Source organism: Neolamprologus multifasciatus, chromosome 10, assembly GCF_963576455.1.
Source record: "Neolamprologus multifasciatus chromosome 10, fNeoMul1.2, whole genome shotgun sequence".
In the NCBI taxonomy this organism is placed as follows: domain Eukaryota; kingdom Metazoa; phylum Chordata; class Actinopteri; order Cichliformes; family Cichlidae; genus Neolamprologus; species Neolamprologus multifasciatus.
The window spans coordinates 4,958,328-4,971,600 of NC_140448.1; the positions used below are offsets into that span (position 1 = coordinate 4,958,328).

General features: G+C 39.2%; 2 protein-coding genes and 1 long non-coding RNA gene across 4 annotated transcripts in view; 2 read left to right on the forward strand and 1 right to left on the reverse strand.

The window, feature by feature from the left end:
- Positions 1-13,273, reverse strand: part of LOC146509425 (uncharacterized) — a 94,034-nt gene that overhangs the window by 30,180 nt on the left and 50,581 nt on the right. The gene's annotated exons all lie outside the window — the stretch shown is intronic.
- btg3 (B-cell translocation gene 3) lies at positions 457-4,292 on the forward strand. 2 transcript variants are annotated; one of them, XM_085174032.1, is made up of 5 exons: positions 457-565; positions 1,320-1,526; positions 1,622-1,759; positions 3,025-3,208; positions 3,728-4,292. In XM_085174032.1, exons 2-5 carry the CDS (start codon positions 1,354-1,356, stop codon positions 3,929-3,931), a joined length of 699 nt encoding a protein of 232 aa, XP_085030158.1. In that variant the 5' UTR covers positions 457-565; positions 1,320-1,353; the 3' UTR covers positions 3,932-4,292. The 2 variants fall into 2 exon arrangements, with proteins under 2 accessions (XP_085030158.1, XP_085030159.1); XM_085174033.1 differs by lacking the exon at positions 457-565 and adding an exon at positions 628-1,248.
- The window catches only part of cxadr (CXADR Ig-like cell adhesion molecule), a 59,312-nt gene continuing 54,447 nt past the window's right edge, over positions 8,409-13,273 (forward strand). Inside the window, exon 1 of the mRNA XM_085174028.1 lies at positions 8,409-8,616. Coding sequence (XP_085030154.1) covers positions 8,565-8,616 — 52 coding nt within the window. The 5' untranslated portion in view covers positions 8,409-8,564. The remainder of the gene's footprint in view (positions 8,617-13,273) is intronic.

A 13,273-nucleotide genomic window follows, 5' to 3' on the forward strand; every position in this document is an offset into this window, starting at 1 on the left:
TTTCCAGGAAATGGATGCAACAATCACTGACTCAGCGTTGTGTTAAAAAGTAAATTTAAAAACAAACAAACCCCAGAACTTTAAACTTTTAAAGTCTTAAAAAATAAAAACTATCAAATTGTTATTGTTACTCATTATCACACGCTGTATCATACATAGTTGGTGTATCATAAGCTTTTACTAACTTTAATAGCTTCCCATGGCAACCCGCAGTTAAACTATAAATTAATCTTTTTCTTCTGAGCCACACGAAGAACTACTTTCTCTTTCTTCAGTGTTAAGATGAAATTACATCAGAGGATGTAACCACAGTAATAATAAGCAACAAACACATACCTCACCATGAGTCATAACAATCACGAGAATGACTTATTATGTAAGACGGGCATACACTCGACCAATGAACGCGCTATATTGAGTTGGATGGAACCAATAAAAATTACCCGTGGGCGGGGATTGGGTTGTGAAGGGCGGAGTTAATAACAAAAACTGACGGGTTCTTCTGTCGCTTCCTCCTGTTAAGCATCCGTTTCAGTCCGCATGTCGGTGCAGACCCCAAGGAGAGGTTAGTGAAATGTTTTATATATTTATTCCATGTTCGAACCGATTAATATAAGCCTTTTTTAGAATAAAAATATATATTTTTGTAGGATACAAATATATTTTTTGAGTTCGTTGATTTCATCGCCAAATTTATAATGCTGTTGTTAGCAGCATGAGCACGTTAGCCTAGCTAATGCTAACAGGTCCACAACATCTTGAAGGAATAATACCCTTACGCTTTTATTAACAGGCTGTAATTACCAGTGGGGATATAGTTATCATAACGATAACTTAAACCTTAACTTAAACGCTACTTGGGCCTTGTCGTGTTCCGTTCCCCTGAATAGCGCTTTTAGAACAGTAGCTCGTGTTATGGAACGAGGCAAGTGCGTGGCTAAAGGGAACCTCTGCGTCACAGCCCGCCTTTCTCTGGTTCGAGCCGTTAGCCGAAGGCAGCAGGTCATAAACAAAAGGACTCTGCGTTAATATTATTATTATTAATATTATTATTCGGTGTTGTGTCCACATTTTAAACTAAAGATGTTTCCTACAACAGCAGGTGTTGCCATGTGAACACAGGCGTATTGTTGATAGGAGGGAGTTTTGGATGTACAGAATATAAAATAGTGCAATGATAGACTGTAAAATGGAATTTGTCAGGAAACTTGTTTTTTTCCAATTTGGGCATCAGAAAACATTTTGTAGGTAGGATCTACACTTGTATATCTATTTTGTTTGTTTGTTTTACATGATCTGTCGCATGCCTTTCATTACAGAAGCTGTCCATACGTGATGAAACACTTGTAAAATATGAGGAGAGAGATTGCAGCTGTGGTGTTCTTTCTGAAGAGGCTTGTGAAAAAGGGGGAGAAGCTGGAAGCGGAGAAGGTCGAGCTGTTTGTTGAGAGGCTGGCTGTGGCACTGCAGGAGAAGTTTAAGGGGCACTGGTATCCTGAAAACCCCAGCAAGGGACAAGCATACAGGTGGGGCTGCTCTGGGACGCAAATGAGTAAAACTCGTATTGTTCTGGTGGCACGTTTAAGCTAAAGGCAGTTTATGTTGTGTGTGTGCTTTGAAGGTGCATCCGAGTGAACAGATTTCACAAGCAGGATCCAGAGCTCCTCCGGGCCTGTCGTGAGAGCGGTATCCAGTACAGTGACCTGGGACTGCCTCGCGAACTCACATTGTGGGCGGACCCTGGGGAGGTTTGTTGCAGGTGAGATTAAGAGTTTGTAAACGTTTGTAAATCTTGTACACTTAAATGTGCTTCAGTTGATTGCTTTCTCATTAATCTAAACACGGTATCAATAATTAAGGCAAACTGGTTTTTAACGTGAGATAACCCATTCATGTTAATATTCCTCACATGCTTCATGCGCAGTGGTGAAAGAGGCTGTAAATACAGTTTCATTAACCCCAAGGCTTTCCTGTAATTTCAAATGAGACTGCTGGCAACAAGAAAACTTCATGAAACAGCAGTTAAACATTTTGTTGAAACTTGGATATAAACTGGTGGCTTTGTGTAATTTAAAAAAAAAACTTTTACCTGCATTTATCTTTATTAGATGCTTATGAATAAAGACAGCGATTCATATTTTGTAATATACTTTCCCTAAAATTTTCTAAAGAAAACTGTTCTTAACCCTTTAAGACCTACCATAGAACCAAGTCCGCCAGAGCTTATATTATATGTTTACATGCTGTGGAGCCATTTTTGGGAGCATTTCAAGTTGCTATACATCAATACAACCATTACAGCCTAAATTTTAATAATATGTCTGCATTAAGTGCATAGTAATTACATAAATTGCAAAAAAGTGCAATAAACTACAAAAAAATTGAAAATCGTTTTTGTTTTTTTAACATATATTTCTAGTTAGAGAAATTTAAGAGGCTTATCCCTCAAAACTGTAAATACAAAAAAGTTGCACAAAATAGTTTCCCACCACAGGAATTTTATTTTGAGCGTCTTCATAGTTTTATTTTTGAAATACACCAATTTTTATACACTGCAGGAAAAACTAAAATAAATATTATAATGCAAATTTGCAAAAAAGCAGCATATGCATCAAAATAAACTATTTCCAGCAGTGCAATATGAGTCCTAAGCATCCCAGAAACGACACAGAAAGTCATAAAGTCAAAGATAACTTTTAAAAACACCAGTATAGGCTCATGAGGCCCTGATGGTAAAAAACTACATTTCCGAGAAAATGACTTCACTTCCGGTTTCGGGCAGGTCATGGCGGACATGCGAAAGTTCGCGCTGATGCATGTAGGAAGTGTTATGAACAGCTGATCGGATCGGCAAAGCGTGTTTCTGGAATATTATGTTTTTGTTGCTGCAAGTGCTTTTTATGCAGTTTTTGCAAAGTTACGCAAAACGGAGCGTGCCCGCTCCGACCGGTTTTAAAGGGTTAAACAAATTTCCTACGTGTTTAATTAAAGGTAATAATTATTGATGTCTCTCCTAATTATTAGGTATGGTGAGCAAAATCCTTGCTTCTCAGTTGCCACTTTCTCAAGTGATGATGAGGATGGCAAAGATGTTGCAAAGAAGGTGACCAGTGCACTGGAGAGGGTGACATCGGACTACCACTCTGGTTCCTCTTCTGATGAGGAGAGTGCCCGGACTTCTCCCCTCACTATCTCCAGCAGATCCCAGGTATTCTGTCATGAAATGAGGGCTGCCTACATTCAGATATATTCTGTCTTTTATGAGAGGAAAAACTTTGCTGCTGTCAATGAATATTTGAGTGCATACACAAAGCAAGACTCCTGATAACACAGGCTAACGATTCTGAGCAGGAGACACTGCAGTAAGCACTCTGGCTCAATGGTTAGCCAAGGCCTGGACGAATTGTTTTAAAGAATATTTCATGCATGAAGTTGATGAATGATGGGTGTATGTTTGCATGCCAAATTTGCACCTATGCTTGTTGGGTTAATGATCAAAATTATACTTGATCAAATGAGTGAAGGAGCCAGGTGATAATGATAAATAACGATTTCACCAATGAAAACTTGGTCAACTAATAGTCCTCGTCCACTAGTACCTACTTGACTCGACTTGGTCAAGCTTGATCTAGCTACAGTATTATGACTGTTTTTTTGGTTTGTCCACTATAATTGGCAGCTCATATATATGTAACTTATTTATTTTTCCTCTTTTTATCTGTTTAAGAAAATGAATCCATCTGCTCCTATGTGGCATCCCAAAAAGATGGTACCAGGAAAAGGTCATATCCCTCCACAGCCCCACTACAGCTACAGGCCTCGGAATAGAGCCCCACACAGTTTGAGGAACAACCTGTGGGTCCCTCCTGTGTACAGGGGAGGGCCTGGATATTGGGAAACACACCAAAATCTGACACATTGTTACAGTTAGGAATCATGGTGCTTATTGTTCACACTGGACATTAAACCTGAAGGCAACTTTAATATGACTGACCATTTGTTGTTGTTTCTTTTTAAACATGAACTTTTTATAAATGTTTTTTTGACAAAGTCTGTTTTGCACTTTAGACTATTTGTTATAGTTGGAAGAAATCACTTGTATTAAATTAGATATTGATATTGGAATACTACACGTATAGTCTTGAAGTACTGTATTTTTACTAAGGGAAATGTTCATGTTTGCCACTGACTGTCCTTTGTGATAAAATGTTTTATTTATTCGTAGTGAAGAATTGTGTCAGAAGTAAAGGCTTAAATTTATGGAGTTTTATTAAATACTTCCAGCATCACAACACTCTTTGATTTTCTCCCCTATACTGTGTTAGCTTCTGTTTGTCTTTGTGTTACCTTCTGTTTGTCTTTGTGTTACCACCGATCAACTTGCTACCAATCAGTGCAAATATCACACTTTTTTAACTCTATTGATTTCTTTAAGAAATTATTATTATTATTATTCCCCCTGTATGTTTGTAGAAAATACTCAAACCCGTGCACACACAGTGTCTCGCCCTGGTGTCGTGTGTATGAGGTCCAATATCAGGACAGAAATTCTGGCTTTTCGGGCAAAGAGCCGTTGCTCAGTTCCTAACTGATGTCAACTAAATGTTGCGTGAGTCTTGATTTGATTTTGATTTGATTGAATCTTTATTTTGAACATGTTGAAAAAGTACAACAACATAGAATTAAAAGAAACAAATGAACAAAGCAAAACAAAAAGAAAACGAGCAACGACAACTACAAATAACTTTCATGTTCAAAAAGGAGCAGGAAGAAGCATAAGCTTATTTAATCCCGCCCCTTTTCCACTATCTAGTAATCAATAGACTACCTCGTCCCTGTACCCTGTAAAAACCATCTCCTTAAGCCACTTTTTAAACTGTGCCATGCTCGGACTTTGCTTTATATCTTTACTTAGTCTGTTGCACAGCTTCACTCCACACACAGAGATGCAAAAACTTTTTAATGTTGTATGGATACGAGGATGTTTTAAATTTAATTCCCCCCTCAAATTGTATCCCCGTTCCCTTTTAGAAAACATTTTTAGAATATTGTCAGGAAGCAGGTTATTTATTGCTTTATATATAATTTGTGCAGTGAGAAAATGAACCAGATCTGTGAATTTGAGAATTTTTGATTTTAAGAATAGTGGATTTGTATGATCTCTGTAACCAGTTTTATGGATGGCATGGCTGCCATTCTGCCTGCAAACAAATCAAGATATTTGTCTCTGCAGGGGATCAAACCTGTGATCTTTTACTTAATAGGCAAATGTGTAAACTAGATAAACATCTTTCAGAGGATGTGATGTAATAGTAATCATATCAGGGTAAATATTTTGGTAAACACACCTTTGCCAGGGTGACAGTCACGCTCACAGGAATAGTTCCTCTGGCCTGAAAAGAAAAAGATGTTTCCACAAGTAATTGCATGTTAGTTATGTTTATAGTTTCCTAATGATAAAGTTACTTAAAACTGCAGGCGCTCTAGCTGATAACCTGCCATTAGCTCTACAGTCATTTCTATATATAATTAATAATTGTCATATTCTGCTGTGCACTTACTTAATTTTAGAAGATGTGAAACTCAAAATAAGCTTTTAATGCTGATAGTTCAGTGCAAAAAAGATAAAGGAACAGAGCGAGGAGACACAAAACCACATGGATGACGTGACAATGACAGAACTGAGGCAGAGGGTTTATTTTAGTTGATTCTATGCTGTTCTATCTTGTTTTGGGTTGTTTTGGGGTTTTTTTTTTAATATAGGGCTGTTTTAATTTTTATGTATTTCGTGTTTTATTTATTTATTTTTGCTGTTTTGAGTTATTCTATTGCTTTTAACTTATTTTCTGTACAGCACTTTGGTCCTGTGCTGGTATTTAAAGTGCTTTATGAATAAAATTGGATTGGAGAGGGAACAGTAAAACAAAGGATGTCTGTGAAGGTTCTCAGTCATCCAGGTCATCGTAGTCAAAGGAGCTTGCAAAGAAAATCTGCTTTCTGTAAGAATATGTAGAACATCGGAGCTCAGAAGCCCAACCTGTAGGACTCCAGGGCTGCCACAATACAACAGGGCTCCTTTTAGCCCTCGCCCTGCACCAGTTATCATTATTACAGAGAAGACCTTAATGGGAAGAAGAAGGAGTCTTCTGAAAACTTAGTAAAACTCAACGTAAAGCCCAAAGAAAACGATGCTGTGTTTAAGAACAAATACCTAATAACTTCTGACAAAGAAGACCTGAATAATTTAGCAATAATTCTAAATATAAAAAACAAAAAACCCTACGTGTATTTCAGCTGTTTATTTCTGCCACCTGGAAACATGTGAAGCTGTGGTGGGGAGGAGGTCACTAAACAAACAGCAACTCTTAACACACACTACTTGTTGTGCACCTCTGTCCTATCAGGTTCCCAGTCTGTCACAGGGCTAACACAGAAAGATCACCATTCACAGTCATGGCCAAACTACAAGTTAACCTAATGTGCATGATTTGAACTGTGTGAGGAAGCTGGAGTATCCAGACACAACCAGCGCAGGCACAAGGAGAACAGGAAGCAGGAACATGCTTCCTGTGAGGTGACAGTGCTAACCACTGCCCCACTGTTTCATGTTATACACAACATTATTTTTAATTGAAATGATACAGTACTGTGTCTTTTTTTAAAGCAATACTGTTCCAGATTCCCTGGAGGTCTTTCAAAGTTTACTTTGGACATTGGCTACTTTTTCGCTTATTTTCAGTCCAGTCGTTGTGCCTTTTCAGAGGAAGGTTAACAAACAATTTAAAATTGTATCTACCAGCCATGTGAGATATGCAAAATCACACAAGACCTGGACTAAAAATCAGTGGCAACGATGTTATGAGGTGATTAATCCACACGTGAAATGTTAGTTTAAACTGTGTTTAATATGTTTGAAGGTCAGGAGAGAAGTACAGCAGTGAGTCTCTACAGAAATCTGTAAAACACAGTAGAGATCAAAGCCTGCAGAACTATTTCTGAACTCTACTTAAAGAAGTTACAGGAAAGCTTGTCTGAGAGAGTTAAGTCTGCGTTGAATAATAAAGGTTGACTGACTTTCAAGCTTTTTAGAAACTCTCTTGTTGGCTTAAATACTGTATTTTCTATTTATTTGTGCACTTGTTTCAAAGCCGCTGCAGTGCCTTCACAATATAATGTAAAGAAATGACAGCGGTTCATGACATGTGGTATTTCTTTTGATTTCAGATTAGTTTGGATCTTATTAACATATTTGCTTTTTCTTTACTTATTCAGTCAATTTGCTACACGTTTGCTGTGTTTAACTTATTTTTTAACTGTGGTCACAAATATATTTCCCAGTTTGTGTATTCCTCACACGTGTGAGGCTTTTGCTCAAGTTTGAGTCACTGAGATTTTTTTGTTCAGTTTTCCAATTGGTTGTCTGGTTGTCTCTTATAGTGTGTCTTTTCTCTCCTTCTTCTCTTCCCTTTCATCCCAAATTGGTCACAGCAGATAGCTGCCCCTGTTCAAAGGGAGTTTTTCCTCCCCACTTTCACCAAGTGCTTGCTCATCATGATCGTCTGATTGTTGGTTACAATATAAAGCACCTTGAGGCAACAGTTGACCTGATGCTATATAAATATAATCACACCCATTCCAGCTGGACGGCATGTTTCACAGTACAAAATGTGTCATCGTACTTCTGCTCTACTACATTTCCCGATCATTTATTAACAGCTTTAGTTGCTTCCTTATTTTGCAGATTATTACAGATTATATTCTACATAAAACCGCCCAGCTCAATATAAGTAATTAAAATAATTTTCAGATGAACAATACAATCAAGAATTCACTGCCATCATCCTTACTTGAGTTTGTCTTGAGGCTAAATTTCTTGTACTGTTACTTAAGTAGTCTTGTGATTTATTTATTTTTATTTTATTTTTAACTAAATAGAGTTAACTCTTCCTTAGCTTTTTAAGTACTGTTGTACGATTGTCAATTGTTGGACTCTGTATCCAATATTTTATATAATAATAATAATGGATTGGATTTATATAGCGCTTTTCAAGGCACCCAAAGCGCTTTTACAATGCCACTATTCATTCACTCTCGCATTCACACACTGGTGGAGGCAGCTACGGTCAGTTCTCTTCCAGCACATCCTCTTGTGGTTTCACAAAATAAACTTCCGTGAAGAAAAGTTCCCTGACTGACTGAAGCGGAATCTTTAGAGAACCATTGAAGGAAAGGTCCATGAGGGCCTCTGGCTGGGACACACACAGTGTTGTACCGTAAATCATTCTTCAAAGATCCAGCGGATAAGAAGACGCGGGCAGGTTGAGCGAACCGCAGCATGGACACCGGCAGGGGGCGTCGCTGGACGTGGGATGGATAAGCCAAGCGGCGGTCACGTGACGCAGTGCGGCGCGCTTCGCTGTGCACCTGCACAGAGTGGAGGACAAGGAGGAGGCGGTGTGGAGTTTGGATGCTGTGTCGGGGCTGAGCTGCCGAGTCTCACTTCAAATTCAGCACAAGTTCTTCACCAAGTTTCTCTGAACGAGCGGCGGAATAGTTGAGCAGGAATGGAGCTTTCGGCGGCGCGGTTGTGTGTCTCACTGTTGAGCCTCTTCGCAGGTAAGTTTGTCGACTGAGCTGAAGCTGAGCTACTTTGACTCTAATGAATATTTCTGTGAAACGAGCTCGGAGCGGTCAGACGTGTGCAACAACGCTAGCCGTTGACGTGGACACCGAAACTCGTGTTTTTCGACGAGTTGAAAGGCGCATAATTTTTTAAAAGTCGTGTTTTTCAGTAGTTCGACTTGATAACGAAGCTGTAACTTTAGCGGTTAAACACAAAGCACTTCCCAACAGCGCTACCTGTGACCCAAGGTCAGTTTAGTTGTGTTACAAGCAGAACAAACGAACCGCGAAAGCAGATTTAAAGGGAAACAGTTAAGTTGTAGTCAAACTGAAGTAACTGTGAAAAACATGTCTGATTTCTGCGTAGACACACAGGTCGGTCGACGAACAGCATTTCAATCATTTGTGGTCATATCTCATCTCAGTGACCAGTAAGGGACAGTGGTTTAGTTCAGCGGTCCCCAACCCCCGGGCCTCGGACCGGTACCGGTCCGTGAGTCGTTTGGTTCCGGGACGCGAGAGTTGAGGCTCAGGTGTGAAATGTATAGTTTTCAGGGTTTTTATCGGTTTTCAGCGTTATTTTGTTATCGTTTTTATCGTTTACTCGGTTTTCCTGGGTCTTTTCACGTGTGTTATGAATAAATTTTATTTTTTTGGTACCGGTACTAGTTTTATTTTGTTGCATTTATCCGCGACACCTTAAAGGCCGGTCCATGAAAATATTGTCGGTCATAAACCGGTCCGTGGCGCAAAAAAGGTTGGAGACCGCTGGTTTAGTTCACTCTTTTAATCAGCCTTACCCAGTGGCTGTTTTGTATCTGAGCTGAATGCTTTTTAAAAAATGTGCTGAACTGGGATTTTAAATGCTGACGTTAACGAGCGGGGGGGGTTATTTTATATGAAAAAAAGGACATTTCCCCGGGGCCAAAAATCGGTGTATTTCCCTCCGTGTGTCCATTTCTTTTGGTTTATCGTCGCGTGGCTACACAATAGCTTGATCCGCTTTTAAACCTGTGGCTGCAGGACTTCAAAGTGCTGCCCCCCCCCGTCTGCCATCTGCCCTCCCCCAGCCCCAAATCCGGTATCACGCCAACTTCAGCGCATGTTTGCTGCTGTGACGGCTTCCTTCACGTCGGTATCATTTATTTATCGTTTTAGCGCCTCACTGCCAGGACTCTGCTTTGTTGGCAGTTTAGTCCTAGTGACCCTCACCTGAGAGGGTTTGTGTTCTGTTGACAGTGTGTGTGAAACCTCTGAGTAGACCGGTTGTTTTAAACTGTCAATGGTTTAACAGTGGACTCCAGTTTTCCTTCACCTTGTTACATTTTAACCAGCTTGGGCTGTTTCCTCTTAAGGCTTTGTGCATTTGAAATAATGTATCCGGCTGTGCATGATTTCATTTCTAAAACATTTTGTGATGTTATTTGGCTTACTAGTTGTTACCATCAAAACGAAACCAATGAGAATTCATGAGAATTCATCTCATATCTGCATTAGAACGAGTTTCCCTGTTATTTAGGCTCATGGTGTGGGTGTAGCTGTTTAGTGTGCTGGAATTTACACTGAAACTAACAAGTGGCTCCACCTACTCTAAACAATAATGTGAAACTTGAGTTCAATATGCTGTGGTACTTAGTGAAAACATTTCTGATCTTTTGATGGGAAACCACAGAGTCTTGGTCAAGGCATTGCAATCCAGTTGGCTTGTTAGTGAGAGAATTAAATTGTAATAAAGCAATCCTTTATTTAGGATTTCCTAGTCTCTCTCTCCGTATAAAAGCTGTGAGTGTCACAGTGTAATATTAAGGTTTGCATAGTGTGCTATTTAGCCTTTTGTCTCATCATTCACATTGTTGTGTACACCAGTTTGGCTCATTAACATCTTAATGGCACCATAGTCTCGTTATGCGGTTGCTGTTCCACTTCATCAGGCAAGAACAGTATCCGGCGGAATCAAAACATTCTTTGATTGGCTTAGAAATCCACCATAAATGTGCTCACCTCGCTTTAATGGCAAAAATAACAAGTGGGGGCTTTCTGCTCCATTTTCTCTGTCCTATTTATTTGTGGCTCTTCGTGAGCTATAAAGGGTTGACAAAAGTAATGCGTTTGTAATAGGAAGTCTAAGTCATTTAAATTGTACCATTTATCATCAGGGAATAGGAATCTAAACTTTGGTCTCAGATTTTATAATGGGATTAAATGTGGACATGTTTTTCTATTTTTCAAGGTTTATATGTGAGCTATATACACAATATGATCATAAATAAATCAGATAAATATTAGGGTTGTGGTAGTGCTCTTGAATGAAAAAGAATACATCTTTTCTAGATAAAAAAAAAAAAAGAAAGAAAAATCAGAGATCAAATAAATGAAAATGACACTTTGAACTTGCCTCAGATGATTGTAGGATTATACATATATATTGTATAATGAGGAAACGGTCAGTATTTGGATGCAAAACACATTTCCAGTAAAAATTATGGTGTCAAATTTGAATGTAATACTATTTAAATCATTTTAATGTTGTGCATTAACATAGCCGAGAACCTGTCATTTAAAACCAGGCTGGTGCTTATTACCTAAATGGTTGAATATATATGCTGTCATAACCTGGGATAGTAGCTGTGCTGTAATATTTGTTTATAGTGTTGTCAGCGTTTATACTCCCAAACATGATTATGTCATTGTTTCTTGGTCAACATCTCAGGGTCTGCCAATGAAACTGAATCTGGTACATGTGATAGTTGGATGTAAGAGTTCATATTAATTCATGTTTTCTGCCTTATAAAGCAAAATTTAAAAAAACAAACAAAAAGTCAATGGCAATAAAAGTGATGGCGTCATAATGTCAGTTTGTCTGTTCTGCTGTTGTTACGTCTGTTACCCTCCTTTGTTTTCTTTGATTCGCTATTCTAGTGCTTTCGGTTTTAACTTTAATTTAGCTGCTTGCTAACTGAAGTGTAATTTTTATGGTCCTGCAAATTGTCCGTGTGCTTGCATGTTTCCGTTTGGATGGGATGTGCTCACACGGAGTCCTCCAAGGATTCGCTGGAAGCGTGTGATGTATGCATCTGCCAAATGCTGATTGGTTGAGAAGTGGGCCAGAATACGAAAAGGGAGTATTCGCTGGGAGCCGTGGGGGAAAAATAAAAACCGAAGATCATTAAAATACAACATGGAGAGCACAGACAGTGGCTGCAGTGGACAGTTTTCATTGTTTTTAATAGTCGCTTTCACTTTCAGCTTTTTGTTTTAACTTCGCTGTTCTCTGTGGCTGACTGACAGACCGACAACAGTACAAGCAAGAGTAACCACAGACCACTTAGACCACATACTTTCTACACTGCCTCCATCTGACAGCAGCGCTCTCTGCAGGGAAACGCTCCATCACCTGGACTGCAAGCGGACAGCGAATGCACTAATCCTGCTGGACTGCTAGCTAGGGCTGGGCCATATTATACCGTTTACGGTAATACCGGTACAATGTTAGGCAACGATAAGAAAATAAAATATCGTGATAGAATATGGGTAAAACGCGCATGCCCAGTGGCTTTGTTTTCATACGCACATGGCCGAAAAAGCATGGCGGCAACGGAGAATGAGAAGGGAGAAAGCTGATCGTTGAGTGAAACGGATGAAACAGAATTGGTTTGTAAAAATGGTGCAGCTTCAGTGATGTGGAACTGGTTTGGTGTTTGTCCATCAGATACACAACAAAGCACTTTTTTTGTACAACATGCAAGCGGCCGTTATTGCTGTATTTGTCGGACTAAGGTGCTCGTAAATCTGGGAGTAATCTGGGTCTCAAAGTCTCAAAGTCAAACGAACACTGCAGCATCACTGAGAGTTAAAAACAGTCTAAATCCATTTCATCTTTAATAAAACGATCAGCGTTGCTGCTCTACCAGGTGTAACTATGAAGTTTAACATCCAGGCATCCATGAAAACAGAATTTATTACATTTAACGGAGTTAGAAGTTAGCAGGAAGCTAGCGGAAGTTAGCTCGCTAGTTTCGTTTGTTACCTAAGCATGATATAGCATGTTCTGACTGAGAGATTTCTGAAAGAATTCAAACGCACAGCTCTGCTATCACTTCCAACATAAATAAAGACAGAAAAATAAACAGCAGTGACGTTTGTAGGGTTACTGAAGTTGGGCTAACTGCTATATAATGATGTGCTACGTGATCGCTAGCGACACAGCTATGTTAGCATAAACACTGTGAAGCTGGAGGATGAACGCTAACTTTTTTCCTCTCGATAAAAGTTAACGTGAGGGTTCCTGATGGTTAGAGACAAATGCAATCACATGGCAGGATGCTGTAAACGGACCAAACTTCAGTCAGGAGAACAACTGAGATAATCCATCCACAATATGAGTTTAGTCATTAATATACTGCAACAACATGGGAATAGAGCAGCTGTGATAGAATACAGCATTAATGAATCAATGGTACAGAAGTGGAGGAAGCAAGAAGAATGAGTTGAATAAAGTTTGATTTATCTGACTGCATTGCTTAATGTGCCTTATAGTCCGGTGCACCTTATGGTCTTTTTATTTGGCACAAAGCAGTTTAATGTTGCAAAGCAGCTCTTTTTAACTTTAGTGGATATTATACATGGTTATGCTCAGGATATGTCAGCCCAT